This window comes from Schistocerca nitens, chromosome 8 (genome assembly GCF_023898315.1).
Source record: "Schistocerca nitens isolate TAMUIC-IGC-003100 chromosome 8, iqSchNite1.1, whole genome shotgun sequence".
In the NCBI taxonomy this organism is placed as follows: domain Eukaryota; kingdom Metazoa; phylum Arthropoda; class Insecta; order Orthoptera; family Acrididae; genus Schistocerca; species Schistocerca nitens.
In genome coordinates, this window is record NC_064621.1 from 346,111,688 (window position 1) to 346,132,567 (window position 20,880).

A 20,880-nucleotide genomic window follows, 5' to 3' on the forward strand; every position below is an offset into this window, starting at 1 on the left:
GCTCACGGGGTGGAATCTGAGCTAACTATTTGTAGTATCGTTCCCAGAACCGATCGCGGTCCTCTGGTTTGGAGCCGAGTGGAAGGCTTAAACCAGAGGCTCAGACGATTCTGCGGAGATATGGGGTGCAAATTTCTCGACCTCCGCTATCGGGTGGAGAAATGTAGGGTCCCCCTGAATAGGTCAGGCGTGCACTACACGCCGGAAGCTGCTACAAGGGTAGCGGAGTACGTGTGGAATGCACATGCGGGTTTTTTAGGTTAGACAATTCCCTCCCTAGGCCCGACAAGACGCCTCCTGAGACGCGGCAAGGTAGGAGTAGACAAAATGCCACAGGGAATAACAATATTAATGTGCTAATAGTAAACCGCAGGAGTGTCTATAGAAAGGTCCCAGAACTGCTCTCATTAATAAACGGTCACAATGCCCATATAGTACTAGGGACAGAAAGTTGGCTCAAACCAGACGTAAACAGTAATGAAATCCTAAACTCTGATTGGAATGAATACCGCACAGATAGGCTGTACAGTGAAGGGGGAGGCATGTTTGTAGCGAAGAAGTGCAATAGTATTGAAGGAAATTGACGGAGATCCGAAATGTGAAATGATTTGGGTGAAGGTCACGGTTAAAGCAGGCTCAGACATGGTAATTGGATGTCTCTATAGGCCCCCTGGCTCAGCAGCTGTTGTGGCTGAACACCTGAAGGACAATTTGGAAAATATGTCGAGTAGATTTCCCCACCATGTTTTAGTTCTGGGTGGAGATTTTAATTTGCCGGATATAGACTGGGAGAGTCAAACGTTCATAACGGGTGGCAGGGACACGGAATCCAGTGAAATTTTTTTAAGTGCTTTATCTGAAAACTACCTTGAGCAGTTAAACAGCGAACCGACTAGTGGCGATAACATATTAGACCTTCTGGTGACAAACCGCCCCGAACTATTTGAAACAGTTAATGCAGAACAGGGAATCGGCAATCATAAAGCGGTTACTGCATCGATGATTTCAGCCGTAAACAGAAATATTAAAAAAGGTAGGAAGATTTTTCTGTTTAGCAAAAGTGACAAAAAGCAGATTACAGAGTACCTGATGGCTCAACACAAAAGTTTGGTCCCAAGTACAGATAGTGTTGATCAGTGGACAAAGTTCAAAACCATCGTACAATATGCGATAGATGAGTATGTGCCAAGCAAGATCGTAAGAGATGGAAAAGAGCCACCGTGGTACAACAACCGAGTTAGAAAACTGCTGCAGAAGCAAAGGGAACTTCACAGCAAACAAACATAGCCAAAGCCTTGGAGACAAACAAAAATTACGCGAAGCGAAATGTAGTGTGAGGAGGGCTATGCGAGAGGCGTTCAATGAATTCGAAAGTAAAGTTCTACGTACTGACTTGGCAAAAAATCCTAAGAAATTTTGGTCTTATGTCAAAGTGGTAGGTGGATCAATACAAAATATCCACACTCTCTGACCAAAATGGTACTGAAACAGAGGATGACAGACTAAAGGCCGAAATACTAAATGTCTTTTTCCAAAGCTGTTTCACAAAGAATGACTGCACTGTAGTTCCTTCTCTAGATTGTCGTACAGATGACAAAATGGTACATATCAAAATAGACGACAGAGGGATAGAGAAACAATTAAAATCGCTCAAAAGAGGAAAGGCCGCTGGACCTGATGGGATACCAGTTCGATTTTACACAGAGTACGCGAAGGAACTTGCCCCCCTTCTTGCGGTGTACCATAGGTCTCTAGAAGAGCGTAGCGTTCCAAAGGATTGGAAAAGGACACAGGTCATCCCCGTTTTCAAGAAGGGACATCGAACAGATTTGCAGAACTATAGACATATATCTCTAACGTCGATCAGTTGTAGAATTTTGGAACACGTATTATGTTCGAGTATAATGACTTTTCTGGAGACTAGAAATCTACTCTGTAGGAACCAGCATGGGTTTCGAAAAAGACGGTCGTGTGAAACCCAGCTCGCGCTATTCGTCTGCGAGACTCAGAGGGCCATAGACACGCGTTCACAGGTAGACGCCGTGTTTCTTGACTTCCCCACAGTCGTTTAATGAACAAAGTAAGAGCATATGGACTATCAGACCAATGTGTGGTTGGATTGAAGAGTTCCTAGATAACAGAACACAGCATGTCATTCTCAATGGAGAGAAGTCTTCTGAAGTAAGAGTTATTTCAGGTGTGCCCCAGGGGAGTGTCATAGGACCGTTGCTATTCACAATATACATAAATGACCTTGCGGATGACATCGGAAGTTCACTGAGGCTTTTTGCAGATGATGCTGTGGTGTATCGAGAGGTTGTAACAATGGAAAATTGTACTGAAATGCAGGAGGATCTGCAGCAAATTGACGCATGGTGCAGGGAATGGCAATTGAATCTCAATGTAGACAAGTGTAATGTGCTGCGAATACACAGAAAGATAGATCCCTTATCATTTAGCTACAAAATAGCAGGTCAGCAACTGGAAGCAGTTAATTCCATAAATTATCTCTGAGTACGCATTAGGAGTGATTTAAAATGGAATGATCATATAAAGTTGATCGTCGGTAAAGCAGATGCCAGACTTAGATTCATTGGAAGAATCCTAAGGAAATGCAATCCGAAAACAAAGGAAGTAGGTTACGGTACGCTTGTTTGCCCACTGCTTTAATACTGCTCAGTGGTGTGGGATAGGGTTGATAGAAGTGAGAGAAGATCCAACAGAGAGCAGCGCGCTTCGTTACAGGATCATTTAGTAATCGCAAAAGCGTTACGAAGATGACAGATAAATTCCAGTGGAAGACTCTGCAGGAGAGACGCTCAGTAGTTCGGTACGGGCTTTTGTCAAAGTTTCGAGAACATACCTTCACCGAAGAGTCAAGCAGTATATTGCTCCCTCCTATGTATATCTCGCGAAGAGACCATGAGGATAAAATCAGAGAGATTAGAGCCCACACAGAAGCATACAGACAATCCTCCTTTCCACGAACAATAAGAGACTGGAATATAAGAGAGAACCGATAGAGGTACTCAGGGTACCCTCCGCCACACACCATCAGGTGGCTTGCGGAGTATGGATGTAGATGCAGAATTGAAGATGCTAGTGAAATTAAGGAATGTGGAAACTGTTCCGACTATGCACATTTGCTGACTGAACTGAAAGCCAAGCTGCAGAATGCAATTCATAAAGAACAGATGCAAATTTTAACCTTGGCACCTGTAAGTTGGACAGTCGGACAAACAGCAGCTTAGTTCGGCATGTCCGAAAGAATAGTGAAGAATGCCTGGAAGCTTAAGGCAGAGCAGGGCATTCTGGCACTTCCCGAAAATAGGCAAAGCAGGAAATTACCAGCAGAAGTTGCCCTGGAAAAAATGATAGTATTTCAGTTAGACTTTTAGATAGAAAGACGTACATGCAGAAAAGATTGTTACTTTGCAATTTACGGGAAATGCATGTTATCTATAAGAATATAAATGGTCCAGAAACAGGGTTCTCAAAGTTCTGTGAACTTAGACCCAAATGGTGCGTAACAGTAGGATCAGCTGGAATGCATGCAGTTTGCGTCTGTGCAATTCACCAAAATGTTAAGCTTATGCTTAACAGAGCTGGTATATGTGAAAATTATAAGGAGATTCTCAGCAAGGCAGTTTGCAGTTTGAACTCTAAACAGTGCATGCTACATCGCTGTGAAAGGTGTCCTGGGCCCGAAGCTATAGCATCTGAAATTGCCAGCTATTTCCTAGATCATGAGCCACAGGAAGTTATCATGTTTAAGCAATGGATACATACCAATTGGGCCACACTGGACACAAGCAAATGGTAGTGGATGAATTTATTGGTGGTGATGGTCTTACGAATCACTTAAAACACACTCAGTCAAGAGAACCCACTCACTATGCTGCAAACACACCACTGAAATACTGATCGTTCAAACAAGGCTCCCAATAATGACACAATCTGATTGTTAAAGTAATTGTTGCCATTATATTTTGTATAAACAGTGAATCTTGTGAATTTTCTCTGTGAAACTAGTGGTTACGTATTTACCACATTTAAGTGTGATTAAATACAAAATTAAAACTCTTAGATGTTTAACCAACCAATTTCACATGTTTCCCTAATAACTTTAAGACAAAAATTCACAGGTTACAACACCTAGGTATTAAATTACTTCACTTGATGCATGATTCAAGCAAACCGATTCTTTTTCGGAAAAATGTTTTATACAATTGAATCCAAAAATTAGGTCTTAATTTTCAACTTGTTAATATTTACAATTGAGAAGTACAAAAAATATGAAGCTATTATTAATTGGATTCTTTATGATCTCTCTCTCTCTCTCTCTCTCTCTCTCTCTCTCTCTCTCTCTTTCTTTCCCCCCCAAATGAGAAGAGTTTTTCTGACAGTCTCATTGCCTATTTACCAGATCTTTTTATTTCAATTATTCAAGGCACTACTAAACATTTATTAGGCATAATAAAAGGTTTCAGGTATAATTTGAGTGCCAGAAAAATGTGTTCAAAGTTCCAGTGCGCCTCTTTGAAGATGCTACTTTTTAGGGCCTTATATGCTTGCATTGCAAAACCAAATCCAATTTTCTAGATAGTTTAGAATATGCTCTTTCTAATGACCATAGTTTAGAAGAGTTTGGAGAAAACACTTTTTCGAAAAATTTGACTAAAAATACCCATTTTTAGCACTTATTGAAAAATCGTCAATTTTACCCTAGATTTGTGAAATAATGAAAAGCAATACGAGAATGAAATTTTATATTCAAAGACCTTGTGTTGGTGAGTTATGGTGTGCAAAGTTTCATGTACATCCCATAATTACTTTGGGAGATATAAAAAACTAAAGCTCACAGTTTTTAAACAGCTATTTATCGCCCAACTTTGCTTCAAATTATCTATATGAAAATTGCTCAGAAATCCTTTTCTTAATATTTTACTTTAAAGAGCTCTAAAAGTTGTATAAGATGGCAAAGTTTTGTTTCTTTCATGCAAATACTTTGAGATATCTCATCTCAAAGTTGCTGAAAATTCAAGGATGCACTATTGGAAGCTGTGCTATGGTTTCAAACAAGTGACTATATCTCTGCAAGTATTGAATTTCTGAAACTGAAACTTTACCAGTGTTCATTGAGAACATGTGTGAATGTTCATACAAAATTTCATCAAAATCTATGATGACAAACTGCCTATTGGCTTCTGTCTCGGGTTCTTCGGCCGCAGCACGAGTGGCTGGCATTGTCAAAGCTTCACCCTCCATTGCCGGTGGTGAACTGGAGGGTGGCAATGGAGGGTGAAGCTTTGACAATGCCAGCCACTCGTGCTGGCGAAACGTCAGAAAAATCATTAGATGAACGTCGGCCGAAGAACCAGAGACAGAAGCCAATAGGCAGTTCGTCAACAAGTGGCCACGAAAGCCTCAACAATTTTGTAAAATCTATGATGGTCATGTAGGAACATTTCTCGATATTAGACCATTTGGCATGGAATGGCCCGAAATTAAAAAAAGGTGGAAGACTAGCTTTTTTCTCCGCCTCTAGTTTTGACCACTGCATTTTCATACATTATCCAATGAAGTAAATACAAATTCCGTATTGTTCATCTTCGAATGTAGCAGCATTTCAATGTACTACGAAAATCAGACTGGCAAGACTGTTTGGGATGTTTGTCAATATGGCCAACTCTACGTTCTGAATTTTTTCGTACCTGTGAGAAGAGATGGTTGCTAATAGGAACTTTTATTAATTGTGAATCACATGCAGTATTTTCTTCACCATAATAATAATACGAATATAAACATTTTGCCACGTATTCTTTCGTGTTTGCTGCTATCTCATTTAAATCCTGTCTGCCTAATAAACTACGAAACTTGAGTGAGACAACGGCAAACACGGAAGAATATACACATCATGTCATGTTAATATTCATATTATTCTTATGCCTAATAGTGATAGTCAGAAATTAAGCACGGCAATTGACCAGATTTTTAAATCTAAGATGACTCTAATTTCTGTACAGAATGTAATGTACTAAAGAGGCGTCTGCAAAGATTTTCAAATGGAGAAAAATTTTTGCTGAACTCTCGGTCAGAACATCTTCTATGATATGCAGTATATTATTTGGTTCTTGTTGATCATTATCAAAGAAAGCAGCAGTGTAAGTAACAACAAATAGCAGTCTCTTGCCATTGTTTTGTTAATGAGACGATTGCTCTTTTTTATTTTAATTGTAAGTGGTGGTAGTGTGCATAAAAGCAAGCCATGCCGCGAGTGGCGACAGGCCATAAACACTCATTATCAGAATGCGACAAACAATGCATGACACAGTACAGTAATGCATTTTCAGCTTAGAGTGACGTAAACACCTGTAACAAAGAGAACGGCACTTATCAGATCAAAGAAAAATAAGCAATCAATTCAAACCAGACGAAGCACGTGAAAAAGGAAGGGTACCTGTATAAATATGGACAGAACGCCTGACACATAGCAATGGCTACCTGATAAAGCTTAACTGCTAAGCTTAAGACTCGAACCAAACTACTGTAGCTGTATCGTCATTCATTCGACCTAAATTGTCTCATATTACAATGGACCAACTTTGTTTCGATTTGCAGGTGCGTCCTAAAACTTTTCTCTCCCCTTGAATTTCGAGTCTCGAATTTCAGGTGCGGCGTAGATTCGGGAAAATTTTTTTTCCTTGATTTAGAGTCTTATTTTTCAGGTGTGGCTTGGATTAGAGTGTGGCTTGGATTCGAGTAAATACAGTAGTCTTTGCTGCCATTTGTGTTTTCTGTGGTTCAAAATGATGGAATAAGTGCTATAGTGTACGTCTCCTTGCTCTGAAGATGGCAGATATACAACTGAAATTTAGAAAAAGAAGTAACGTGTATGCAGCTGCACTGCCAAAATTTTGTGGATGAGTTATTAGGTTGTGAAAATGTCAAGATGCATTTCTTGAACTTTGTTTGATGCTGCTATTTTCTTTTTGAACATAAAGTTCCTGTAAGGAATGCTATAAACAAAAAAAGCTTGCATAGTTTCTTCTAGTACTCTCTTTAGTACCCATGATGCTAGCCAACTCTTAATATGGAAAAACATAATTTCCTGTGCTAGTTGTAACACAGTTGGCCCCTTTCTTAACTGATTCCTTCAATACTTGAGCAGTTTGTGTAGTGATAATTCTAGTGTTGTACTTTAACTCAGTACTAGCTGCATTTCTGCTGTAATAAAGGTTAGTCCCTCCCAATTTGTTGCAGATAAAATAGTTAATCCCTTCTTCTTATTATTTTTTTTATGTAGCTGTTACCTCTGTAATTGATTTACAGGTTTCTGTCTGTACAGTTCATGCTGTTAAGTGTGCATTTGGGAGTCATAGATCCAGTTTGCATCATGAATGAGATTTCTTTGTTTTGGTATTTTATGTTGGACTTTTTCACATGTTTTCATAGTCCATGGACAGAACTTTGTCTGTTTCGTAGTGGCATACTCGATCAGAATTTGTAGGAACTAGAGCAAAAGTAGTGTTTACTCTTCCTGTTTCGTTTGAAGCTCCTTGTTCACACTTTACCACTTTTAGTGGATCATTCGAGAGTTGCATCACATTCTCCAACAATTTTCTGTAGTACATCTTCATGCAGTTCATCTTATCTGTTTAAGCAAAGTCCACTGTTCCACATTACCACATTTGCTACACAAACATTGCACAATTCTAGTCATACCAATGACAATCAATATCCTTGACTGAAACCATTTTTACATTTCTACAATTTCTCTATTACCTTTATCACATTCTCTAAATGTAAAAAAGTTAATTGGTGTCAAGTACACATTATGTATAGAGAACTTTGTTTACTTGTTTGCACGCCACCATTTTCGGTAATGAAAATTTTAAATGAGATGAACTGTTAGACATAGTTTTATTTGGTCAGTATAAGACCACTATAATTGAGCAGCAAGCCATAAAGAATGTAGTGCAAGAAAGCAATTGCACCGTTTGAGAGTCAAAGAATGAAGTACTACGTGCACCCCCTCCTGTCTTCCTGCCTCTTACACAACTCGGCATTACAATTATTTAGTGGCTTTTAGTGTGTTAATTTAGATGAAAACTAATCTGTTGATGTAGATGTAGAAGATCTGTACTGGACACACACTGGTGAGCCAAAACATTGACCATTGCTAACCTTTACATTGAATACTTCTGGTATCCTTGTGGGCACATGACACAGTAAGGAAAGTATGTGATCAGAGCAGAGCCCAATGGGGAATCATTCTAGTGATACAGGGGAAAATCCATTGGTATAAGGGACTTTGAGAAAGGGCAGATAATGGCATGGTTCCTTGGAACAAGCATTACGGAAGCAGTGAAGCTGGTAAGTGGATGATGTGCTACTGTAGTCAGCATCTGTGGAAACTGGTTGAAGGATGGTGAATCCACGAGTAGGCAACAAGGTATTAGAAGTCCATGTCTCATCACAGAACATCACAACGATACCATCTTACAGCAAGATAACTAACCATGTCACAAGATCAGAACCATGCTACAGTTATTTGAGGAGCATTTGATAATGCACTGGTGGATGTCTTAGCCAAAGGTTTCCCCTTCTCTAAAATCGATAGAACCCATATGGGACACTGTTGGGTGCTAGCTATGTGGTCACCAGATTAGCAATTGAACAAAGATGCTGTGACTCACCAAATGAGAATGAGCTGGTAGACACAATAAAAAAACCACACACACACACACACACACACACACACACATACACACATACATTTGTAAAGGCAAAGACTGACATCTCTGCCCAAACTCTTTGCGCATACCTGTCCCTTCTCCCCTCCCCCCCCCCCTCCCCCGAGGTAAGTCTTTCTGCTCCCGGGATTGGAATGACTCCTTACCCTCTCCCTTAAAACCCACATCCTTTCGTCTTTCCCTCTCCTTCCCTCTTTTCTGATGAAGCAACCGTGGGTTGTGAAAGCTTGAAATTTTGTATGTGTTTTTGTGTGTTTTTTGTGTCTATCTACCACTGCTTTCCCGTTTGGTAAGTCGTGGAATCTTTGTTTTTAATATATTTTTCCCATGTGGAATGTTTCTTTCTATTATATGGTCTCGAGAAACCTACCAAGGACTTATCAAATAGATGACATGCAGAATTTCTGCTGGATTGTGTCAAGGGTGGACTAAAATGCCATTTATGTTTTGGCCCATCAGTGTGTTTCCTTGCTGCCAGTTCATCTATGTTCTTTTTTAATGTACACTGCAGTGGACAGCTGTTAATGGTCACTTATTTGGAGTTTCAAATCAGTCGTAAGGCTGCAAATGCGTGCAGGGCACAGTACCAGTAGGGAGTGTCCACTGAAGTGGGCTATGTGCATTTGCAGCCTCGGAATTGATTGCAAAAAAGTGGCATTAACAGCTGTCACAACCACAGTGGGCATGGGTACCACAGGGTTAACAATATTTGTTACAATACAGCTAAATATACAGTGATAATTGAATATTAATAATCTTACAACTAAGTGTTCTCCAAATTTATATGCATCAGCAGTAGCCTTTAACAAAATGAATTGTGATGTCACCCAATTTCCATATCGATTGGTCCAATAAAAGTATTATTGATTTTGTGAGTTCTGTTCTTTCCCATTGCTGATACAATATCAGCAATTTTTCTTTGAAGAAATAACTTATTTTTAGAAGTCTTACATTAAATAAGAATAAATTTCATTCAGAAAGTGAACTGTATTGTATTGTTGCACTGTAGCATCTATTGATGTTACATTGTACTAAAACTATTACCTGGATAATGCTGTCAGCTGTGTAGATTGGTTATCTTGACAATATCTAAAAACCATAAGCTATGGAAACATCCACTAGTCACGTTACAGCTGAGCTGTTATTTTTGACAACATACTAGTGAAGTTTAAATATCTGTGTTACTGGTGGTTCCCAATTTCAGGTGCAGAGCAGAGACAGCATTAGAGCACTAGTTTCACCAAACTCAAATCATTTGACTGCCCAGAAGCTGTGCAGTGATGTCTCTGACAGTGGGTCACTGTCTGAACATGCCCAAAGATTTTCTGTAAACTGCTTGCAGCTGTAATGCTCTGCATGTTAATTACTATTTGTGGGCAGTTGGCTCTCCAGTTGGTGGAGAATCTTACTTCAGTTTCCTCATTCTTTCACATTGTTAGTAAGGCAAGCATTTGTTGCAAAACATGGAAATTGTTTCTGTCAACTCAATCTTTTCCTTACAAAGCTGCCTGCAGCAAAATGTTTCTATTGTGTTCCACTTAGAGCCAATTGTATAAAGCATTGAACCTTTTGTTAAGACAGAAAACAACCTTAGATGAAGCTTAACCTGGAAATCTGCATTGTATATATGTTGATTCTAAACCATTTCACCATGAAGTCGGATCATATTTGACTGGTGAAAATTTGTGGTTCAAAGTCAGCTTCAGCTATAATTATCAGTTTATAGTGTAATGGTGCTACTATTCATTGCTTTTGTTTTTAGCAGATACCAAATGAAATAATAAAGTTGTTAACTCAAAACACACTTAGCAGTAATGTAAGAAAGAAAAATTCGAAATATTTGTGTTCAACAGTGAAGTACAGGAATTTTGACAGTGGCCAATAATGATTCAATATCATTTACATATGTAGCAGTAACTATGCAATTAAAATCAAATTTTTAACTACCGAACAAGTCCTTAAACTGCTTCGAGTCTCGGTCGGGCGCACAGTTTTAATCTGCCAGGAAGTTTCATATCAGCGCACACTCCGCTGCAGAGTGAAAATCTCATTCTGGAATTCCATGTGTGTTTATAAACAGAACATAGGAAAGAGTTTTGAAATACTCTAACCACATACTTTGTTCCACTTTGTTCCGTTCATTTAGTTGGGTTGGAGGTTGCATTGTAGACTGCAGTGCAGATCATCACATGCTCGAACCCATGTCAGTTCTTGAAATTTTTTCCATTTGTTACTACTTTCTCTACTTCACTAGTCGTCAAGATCATTGTAACATTACCAAGCCATTCTATACCATTGAAACCACACCGTATTCTCTATTTTCCAACTGTTCTGGACCACTGTTGGCAAAATTGTGTGTGCCGTAACACTAAGCGATGTGAATTACATTGTTTCCTTTCATTTACTTTACGAATATCTGAGCATTCAGATGTGTCCTGAGGATAATGATGAGAATCAGTGAGCTCCTCACACATTCCGTGAAAGGGTGAACCCATTCTTGGAGTTAAATAACAAGTTTCATTTGCAAAAAAGTGCTGTAGAGCAGTTGAAACTAAGGCTCAGAGACTATCTAATCAAACCAACCACTGACTCCAGTGTGCATGTTGCTGTTAAGGTTAAGATTTTACATCACAGGAACATTTCAAATAGTGGTTGGTCATCTTTTTAAAGCAGACATAGCACCAGCTTGCAGAGCTCTCCATAAGGTATTGGTCTTATGAGAGAATTACTCAACGGCAACTTCTCTCCATGAGGCAAAAGGAGATTCAAAAGTCAGTGTACTGCTTCCTTAGTATTTCTTTGTGTATCTCTTTCCCTTTCTCACATGAATCTTGTTTTCAGACAGGGATACTTGTAGTAAACATCAGGGTTCAAAAGTGTTTGTTCCTGTAGCAGTAAGCTCGGTTGTCTCAGAAATTCAAGTAAATGTTATTTCTCTCATGTAATAAAGTCTGTTAAGTATATAAAAGAATACTTGTTCTAATGGTTACAGAATTGTATTGAAAAAACTGTATTGCAGCATTATTAAAAAATTTTTATGAGGTGAACTTTAAAGCAATTAGTGGCTCTTTCTTCAATATTTTGTTTACTGAAATGAAATGTTTTTTCTTTACAAGCAAAAGTTCAGCTGGATGGTTTAACTAGTCAGCCAAGTAAGTGTATTTAAAATGTCTCCAACAATAGTTTGCTTTGATACCATATTATATTATCTGGATGCTCATTGTTCTTCCTTTGTTAATGCTGTCAGAATTACAATCATATGTTGAATAAATTCCTGTAATTTTTCTTTATCTGAGGGTGTTCAAATCTTTTGCTGTTAGTATCACTGGTATTACAGATTATTTGGTGATATTACGAGGGTGGTTTGAAAAGTTCTTGGAACGGAATAGAAAAAAAGTACTTATATCACTGAAACTTTTTATTTTTTAATGTAGTTTCCTTGTAAATTAATGCACTTGGTCCAGCGATGTTACAGTGCTTTGATCCCATTTCGAAAATGGGTTTCCTCCAGGCCCGCAAAATAGTTGTCAGCTCTGGCTATCAATTCATTTGAAGTGAATTTTCCGTCCACCAAGAAAAATTTTCAGTTTTGGGAAGAGATGGAAGTCTGATGGAACCATATCAAGTGAATAATGTGGGTGTGGCAACAATTAATACCATAGTTCGTGTAATTTTGCCATGTCCATTCTCATGTGTTTATCTGCGTCAAGGGTCATGGCACTCACCTTGCAGATAATTTTTTCATTTCTGATTCTTCAGTTAAAACGTGACATTTGGCAAGCGTGAGCAATTTCATGCACTTTCAATCTGCAATCCTCAATGAACATTTTGTGCACTTCTACAGTGATTTCCGGAGTATTGACACATTTTGGCTGACCAGTGTGCAGATCTGAGCTCCCCCTACCAAGTTAAATACATTTGTCCACTTAGCAACAGTTGAATATGAAGGAGCAGAATCCCTCAGCGTATTCTGGAAATTAGCATGAATGTCCTTTACTTTCACACCTTTCTTTACGAAGTACTTCATCACTGCTCAAATCTCGATTCTCTTACCCCCCACCCCTCCCCCTCAAAAATCACTACACAGGAAAAACAGTGACATCACTGATCACTGCCACAGCTCTCTTCTAAGAGCACTGACGTGGCACGCGTTTACAGGCAACAGACCAATGAATATCACGTGAACAACTCGTTGTGCTAGCGCTGACTTCTTGTAGCGATTCAGAGAACTTTTCAAACCACCCTCATAAGTTTATTGGACATAGGCAAAGGTCTGTGCCATGTTTCTGTGCCGGACGTTCAGTCTTCTAAGGCTGGAGACATCAGATACCAGAAAGACATAATTAGTTAATTCTGAAAGCTTACGTTTTAAAATGTTAGGCACAGAAACAGCCTAATGTCTAAAACCTTGTATCACTAAGCGTGTAAAATAATTTGATTAAAAGTAAAAACTCACCGATCGTAGAGGATTTGTGCTGTTAACACGAACATAAATAAGACTGGAAGCTTCACTACCTTTTTGTATAAATTCTTTTTGGAGAGTATGAGGCATCCAACACATGCTCAGTTTTCTTTTCCATACTACTGTGTGACAATTCTCACTCTTGTCGGCTCATCTCAAGATGAAACATGCTGCTCTTCGTTGGCTCCTTCCTCTGTCTGTCTGTCTGTCTGTCTGTCTGTCTGCCTGCCTGCCTCTCTCTGACCCTCTCTCTCACTTGGTAAGAATTCCAGATTGATGAACAATACTCAAGAATCGGTGGAACAATCACCTTGCAAGGCATTTCTTTCATGGGTAAGTTAAATTTCTGTAAGATTCTTCCTATTTATGTCTCACATCTGCTTTTCCTACTATTTGTTTCATGTGATGATATCATTTCAGATCACCGTGGATACTTAGTTTTCAGAGTTGCTCCTAGAATTTTTAAAACAGATGCTCTATCCAGAAATTTGTCATAAATATTGTAGTTGTGTAGTAGCAGATTTCTTTTCCTTCATATGCACAATATGTTGCATTAATTTATGTTGTGGATCAAGTGCCTGCATCAGTTATCATTTCTCTGTACAGTGTTCTGCAAATCAGTACTCTCCTCTGGTATTACTGCTTTCTTATAGATAACAGCATCATATATGAACAGCCTTGAAGCACTTCCAACACTTCCTACGAAATCATTTATATACTTCGTAAAAAGTAACTGTCCTAGCACACTTCCTTGCAGTACTCCAGGAATTACCTTTGCAGCTGTCAATTTTTTCTGTTAAGAGCAACATATTAAGTGATACTTGCAAGGAAGTCTTGAATCAAGTCACAAATATGATCTGATACTCAATCATCTTGTAATTTTTTCACTAAGTGGCATTGTGTGACAGTCAAATGCCTTCTGGAAGTCAGTGAACATGGCATCAAGCTGAGCATTATTGTCTACAGCATTACGGATCTCATTGAGGAACAGAGTGAGCAGAGTTTTGCAAGATCCCTGTTTGCAGAATCCATGTTGATTTCTACAGAAATGTTAGTTTTTCTAAAATGTCATAATTCTTGCATAAGACATGTTCCATAATTCTAAAACCAATTGACTTCAATGATAGATGGCTACAATTATGTGCATATGCCCTACGGCAGTTCTTGAAAAGAAGAATGACTTGCTCTTTTTTTAATCACTAGATACTCTTCTTTGTTCCAACAAACTGATAAACGGCTGCTAAAAGGGAGCAAATTCTTTCACATAATCTTTCTAGAATATTACAGGTGTGTGACTGCTTTCCACTATTAAGATTGTAGTTGCTTTTCTATTCTGTGATTGGTTCTCAATATCTGCCGTTTGTTTTTGTACAGTGACTGAAAGGAAGGACTGCATTACAATCTTCCACAGTGAAACAATGTCAGAAGACCAGATTCAGTATTTCAGCCTTGTCTCTTTGTATCTTTCATTTTTGTTCCTGTAAGGTGAGACCAAAACCTCTTGGTTTTCTGTCAGCCCAGTTGACAATGTTTTACTGATGTCATTGAACACTTCTCTAATTTCCTTATGCTAGAGACGGACACCATTTCTGAATAAAATTTCTAGTGAAAAATACAGCTGAATCAAGTTAATGTTTCAGTAAAATACTTTAACTAATTTCAAACAGATGTCCTGAGTTGAACACATGAAATAAGCGTACATTTACCCCTAAATTATTTACATTCCATCAGAACTTTCCATACCATATTTGTCACCAAATATGTGGATATTGACTATGGAAGCCTGCATTGTATGATTGCAGGTACTGTAGTACAGTGATTGTCAATAATATGCTATATAAATACAGGAATCAGTGAAATGTATAATGGCTCTAAATAAGAATATTGAACTAAGTTCCCCCATTTTTTACAGTCAATATCATGCCATTGCATGTATATCATCAACTGTGAAATGAAAAGTGATTTTATATATGGAGTTCTCGTGTACACCTTAAATCTCTTCCAGGGGAAATTTGCAATTGCATTTTTTCTGTTCGTTTTCATGTCTTTTATGAAAATATTAATAAATATTGAGTCTTAAGTGGATTATTTTCAGTAATGTAAAAATTTTAAATAAGAGAGTTCTACATAGACTATAGCCCATGACCCTCAGATTACCATTGCGCATGGTTTACATTGTGCCAACCGCTGCTTGGAAACCGCACAATCATAAATGGCTAATGGCCCCATGGCCTTTCTAAACACTTGTCCATCTGGAGCTCCCTCTTCTATCACTTTAATTTCTGGCAGAGACCTGCATATACTGAAGTGAGATGAAATGAGTGCTGAGGAACAGATGCTGAGATTTAATGAAATAGCTACAGGAATGATTTAGTGCAAGTACATCTGGTACTTCTGTTCTTCAAACCTTTTCTTCAACTTTCTTGGGCCCAATCCATGGTCTTAATTCTCAGTTTCAGTGATGTCCTAATAACAGTAGTTAAATTTTCCCTGCTTTATTCCTTATTACCTGATGCAAACTCCCACGGTGTGTGTCAACTTCTTAGTTACTATACAGATCCTCACTATTTTCCAAAGCTTCTTTTTCTTCCTGTTCTTAGAGTGATCTCATGGAGATCATTAGTTTAGTGGGAGGGCTACACTGTTGATTATTAAAATTTTAATACTGGGGGTGATAGCAAATAAAAAAATTACTATTTGTGGGTATGCAATACAGTAAGAATAACACATTTATTATATTTGTAGGTGATTTTGGGGTATGCAGGGGGTGAAATTTAGTACATACTGTTTCTGCCTATTGCAGCAACAGTGGCTTTAACGTGACTGGGCATTAAGTCAAGCTGAGCTTACATGATAGTGACACTTTTTGTTGTGCCTATCTACAGCTCAGCATCTCTGCTGTATGGTGAATAGCAACTTTCCTTCTCACAATATTGTTACATTCCATCCTGGATTTTCCATTGTTTGATTTGATATTGGTACACCATTCTATGCTCCTTCAATCCTATGCCTGCAGTCATCAATGGTGGTGATGTAAATGGTGGTGTGCCAACTGCTCTCCAAGTCTTGACCAGGTGTTAACAGTAGGTGAGAGAACAAGAACATGTTGGCCAGTGAAACAAACACGGTCTGTAAAGACAGGGTTAAACCACTGCCCGTAACACACCTGAAATGTAACATTTTTTGTCCAAATTACCAGCTTTGTGAATCAGTTTATGGTGGTGTGTACCTAATGATACATCATACGATCGTGCCATATGAAAATGTAAAATGCAGTCTGGTGACAGTCTCCTCAGAGCCTCCACATTTAAATAGATCCATTGTGCTGCTGCATGTATAACTGAGATTTGCCCATAACATGACATGGTGCCATTCTTTTAGTTTTGTCATTGTGCCCTATTGTAAGAGTGCCTTTTTCAAGACTCAGAGCATGTCATCTTGACAATCTTAAATGGCTGAAAAAATGATTTGTATGTCCTTTCAGATTCTAGTCTAGTCGGGTTGTTGAAATCCTATATGTTGAAGTATGGCCCTCCTCAACCCTTAAAACGGAAACTTCCCATTGCACCGCCCTCAGATTTAGTGGTAAGAGGGCCTAGTGGACAGCTTGTCAAAAACTGAACACAAATTAAGCATGAAAACTGTAAAAAAAGTGAAATAGAAACGGTGAATGAATGATCCAAGAACAAGAGGTGCAATAAAGAGCAGCCGTAATGAGCAACGGTGTCATGGGTAAGTGGTCATGGTGTTGGGCTGTTAAGTGGGGGAGCTGAGTTCAAAGCTCCCTCGTGCCTATTTATTTATTTACTTATTTATTTTTGCACTGTTCACTTTATTCCAATGTGTCTGTCATGTGTAATGTCCATTTGCAACACTGAGGTGGAAGAAGGGTACCTATAAAGAAAGTTGCGTCTGCACCACTACTGTTAGCATCCAAGAGGAAGTGGGTTTCAAATGGGAACAACAAAACACATCTGGTGTGTCATACACGGCATTAGTGACAGTGTGTATGTCATATGATAGGACCTATAGGCCTCCTTACCTGATTTAGGTATTTGCATGAAAGTGAATGTGATCACTCACAAGGAAATGATGAAAACATACTAGTTTGTCACATAAGCTGCAATAAATGAATGCAACTGTTCATGCTAAGCACAGTTTTTGTGTTGGGTCAAAACGTATGTTTTTAACGTTTTTCAAGTTGTGTTCTGTTTTGGAAGTTTTGACTCTTGAATTCCTTTGTTCATTTGTTTTCATTTCTTTGAAACATCTATGTGGCATCTAGCCTGCTCTCACCATTCATCACATTTATTTGTGACAGTAATACAGGGTTATTACAAATGATTGAAGCGATTTCACAGCTCTACAATAACTTTATTATTTGAGATATTTTCACAATGCTTTGCACACACATACAAAAACTCAGTTTTTTTAGGCATTCACAAATGTTCGATATGTGCCCCTTTAGTGATTCGGCAGACATCAAGCCGATAATAAAGTTCCTCCTACACTTGGCGCAGCATGTCCCCATCAATGAGTTCGAAAGCATCGTTGATGAGAGCTCGCAGTTCTGGCACGTTTCTTGGTAGAGGAGGTTTAAACGCTGAATCTATCACATAACCCCACAGAAAGAAATCGCATGGGGTTAAATCAGGAGAGCGTGGAGGCCATGACATGAATTGCTGATCATGATCTCCACCACGACCGATCCATCGGTTTTCCAATCTCCTGTTTAAGAAATGCCGAACATCATGATGGAAGTGCGGTGGAGCGCCATCCTGTTGAAAGATGAAGTCGGCGCTGTCTGTCTCCAGTTGTGGCATGAGCCAATTTTCCAGCATGTCCAGATACACGTGTTCTGTAACGTTTTTTTTCGCAGAAGAAAAAGGGGCCATAAACTTTAAATCGTGAGATTGCACAAGACACGTTAACTTTTGGTGAATTGCGAATTTGCTGCACGAAAGCGTGAGGATTCTCTACCGCCCAGATTCGCACAGTGTCTGTTCACTTCACCATTAAGAAAAAAATGTTGCTTCATCACTGAAAACAAGTTTCGCACTGAACGCATCCTCTTCCATGAGCTGTTGCAACCGCGCCGAAAATTCAAAGCGTTTGACTTTGTCATCGGGTGTCAGAGCTTGTAGCAATTGTAAACGGTAAGGCTTCTTCCTTAGCCTTTTCCGTAAGATTTTCCAAACCGTCGGCTGTGGTACGTTTAGCTCCCTGCTTGCTTTATTCGGCGACTTCCGCGGGCTACGCGTGAAACTTGCCCGCACGCGTTCAACCGTTTCTTCGCTCACTGCAGGCCGACCCGTTGATTTCCCCTTACAGAGGCATCCAGAAGCTTTAAACTGCGCATACCATCGCCGAATGGAGTTAGCAGTTGGTGGATCTTTGTTGAACTTCGTCCTGAAGTGTCGTTGCACTGTTAGGACTGACTGATGTGAGTGCATTTCAAGCACGACATACGCTTTCTCGGCTCCTGTCGCCATTTTGTCTCACTGCGCTATCGAGCGCTCTGGCGGCAGAAACCTGAAGTGCGGCTTCAGCCGAACAAAACTTTGAGTTTTTCTACGTATCTGTAGTGTGTCGTGACCATATGTCAATGAATGGAGCTACAGTGAATTTATGAAATCGCTTCAATCATTTGTAATAGCCCTGTATATTCTTACCACATGACTTATATTCTATAACCAATGTGTAGTATGACAACTGCCAAGACTAGAGTAAGAGAACAAATATTTCTATAACTGGACAGACAGTTTATAAAGTTGTGAAAAAATAAGTGGTATGGTGGGGTTTAGAACCCGGCTCACCTATTTCCTAGTCCAACCCTGTGAGCATGATGCCATGGCTTTCACATTCTCCTGATGTTGCACTTGTTAAGTCTGGATCCTTCACCATTTGTCTTGCTGTTTTTTAATAGTGCAGTACAATCCACTGGGCCATCTTACCACTAAATCTGAGAGGGGTGCTTTGGGGAGATTTCCTTGTTTGATTCCTTATTCATATGACAGTTATCTGATCACAAGCAGCAATATTGCACAATGATAAACCAGTCATAGGTGGTGGTGGTGGTGGTGGTGGTGGTGGTGGTGGTGGTGGTGAATTCAGATGCATGCTGGTAGAAGTATCTCCTTGCACAAGGCATAACACAATTTTCTCACAAACATCATAATTCAAATGGGATTTCTGAATTAGAAGCCCTCTCAATAGTCTTACCTTATATGTGCAGAATGTACACTGTCCAGTCACATTGTGACCACATGTCAAAAGCCTGAATAACCCTTTCTGCAGTCTGGATCACTGCTAGACACACTGGAAGTGTGTCTGTGAGGTTCTGGAAAGTATCAGCAGGGGTGTAGAGCCATGCCAACTCCAGAGCTGTGGGCAACTGGTCTAGGTTTCTTGGTGGTCTGAACAGCCCCATTTGAGGGGGCTCTAGAGATTCTAGATTGGTTTTAAATCTGGAGTTTGGTTGCCGTGGGAGTATGGTAAACTTATCCTAGTGTTCCTCGTACCATGCACTTACACTGAGAGCTGTGCAACATGTTGCATTGTTCTGCTGTCAGGTGCCATCACGCTGAGGAAGAAAAAACTGCATGTAGGGCTGGACACGATTTCAAAGAAAAGATGCAGATCCACGTTAATGGATTATGTCTTTTGGAATGATGAGATCCTGCAGGGAATGCCTTCCAGCCTACAGCATTCCGATGATTGTTGCAAGGTGTTGGCTTTGATGTTTCAAGCCAATGGGGCAAAAAACGATTTATCTGAAAAGGTCACTTGTCATCACTCAGAGGGCATCCAGTTGTACTGGCATGCAAAATCCAGCCATCATCGCCAATGAACAGCAGTCAGTGTGAGTGTATGAACCAGGTTCCTGTTGCAGAGACCCTTTCACAGCAGCATTTGCCGAGTGGTCATTGGGAACATGCTGTTGGTAGCCCCTTGCTTTATCTGGGCAGTAAGTTGCTCAACAGTTTCACTTCTCCTAAATACTATAACAATTCGACCAAATTCCTGGGTGATGTCATCAACTACAGATGGAACACACCATGAATGAGAGACTGACGACCTCACTGTTTACTCAATTAGTCACCCCGCACCACCATCACCAACCACCTTATATACCCCCAGGGGGTTCACCGATCTTTGGTGGGTTCGTGCTTGGCTACCACAGGGCCCCAGCCCTTGCATCTTTCCCCTTCCATGCTGCTTGTCTATCCTCTTGCTACTCTTTCTCCCCTCCCTTGGGGAACACATCTGGGGTGTTTTTCGGAATATGTTCATTTTCAGTGGCCGACATAAGAACATCCTTGCCATTATTTCTCATTCAGTTTTTCTTTCTTTATTCATGTTCTCCTATCCTTCCTCCACTTATGCGTTTGATGTTTCTCTTTTCCTTATTCCTCCCTGTGAGGTCCTGAAGGCCGGCCAACACGTTTAATACTTACAGGAGACAGGGTAACGTGTAATTCTTAGCCCTGGGTCAACAAGTAGGGTTCACACATACCATCTGGTACAGGCCACGCCCAGGGAGGGATGATTGCCTGGGCTGCTACCTTCTTAGATTGCCGATTGGTCCCTCTGTCAGGTGTTCAGGAGGTGTGACCTGAGGTGTGAACAATCACGTAAGGCAGGTGAGCCCCCCTCTAAGGG

General features: G+C 39.8%; 1 protein-coding gene across 5 annotated transcripts in view; it reads left to right on the forward strand.

Annotated features, from left to right (window-relative positions):
* LOC126198572 (clathrin light chain) overlaps positions 1 to 20,880 on the forward strand; it is a 70,821-nt gene that overhangs the window by 28,088 nt on the left and 21,853 nt on the right. For all 5 annotated transcript variants that reach the window (XM_049935003.1, XM_049935005.1, XM_049935006.1 and 2 more), the window contains one exon: positions 11,873 to 11,908. In XM_049935003.1, the coding sequence (XP_049790960.1) occupies positions 11,873 to 11,908 (36 nt within the window). The remainder of the gene's footprint in view (positions 1 to 11,872; positions 11,909 to 20,880) is intronic.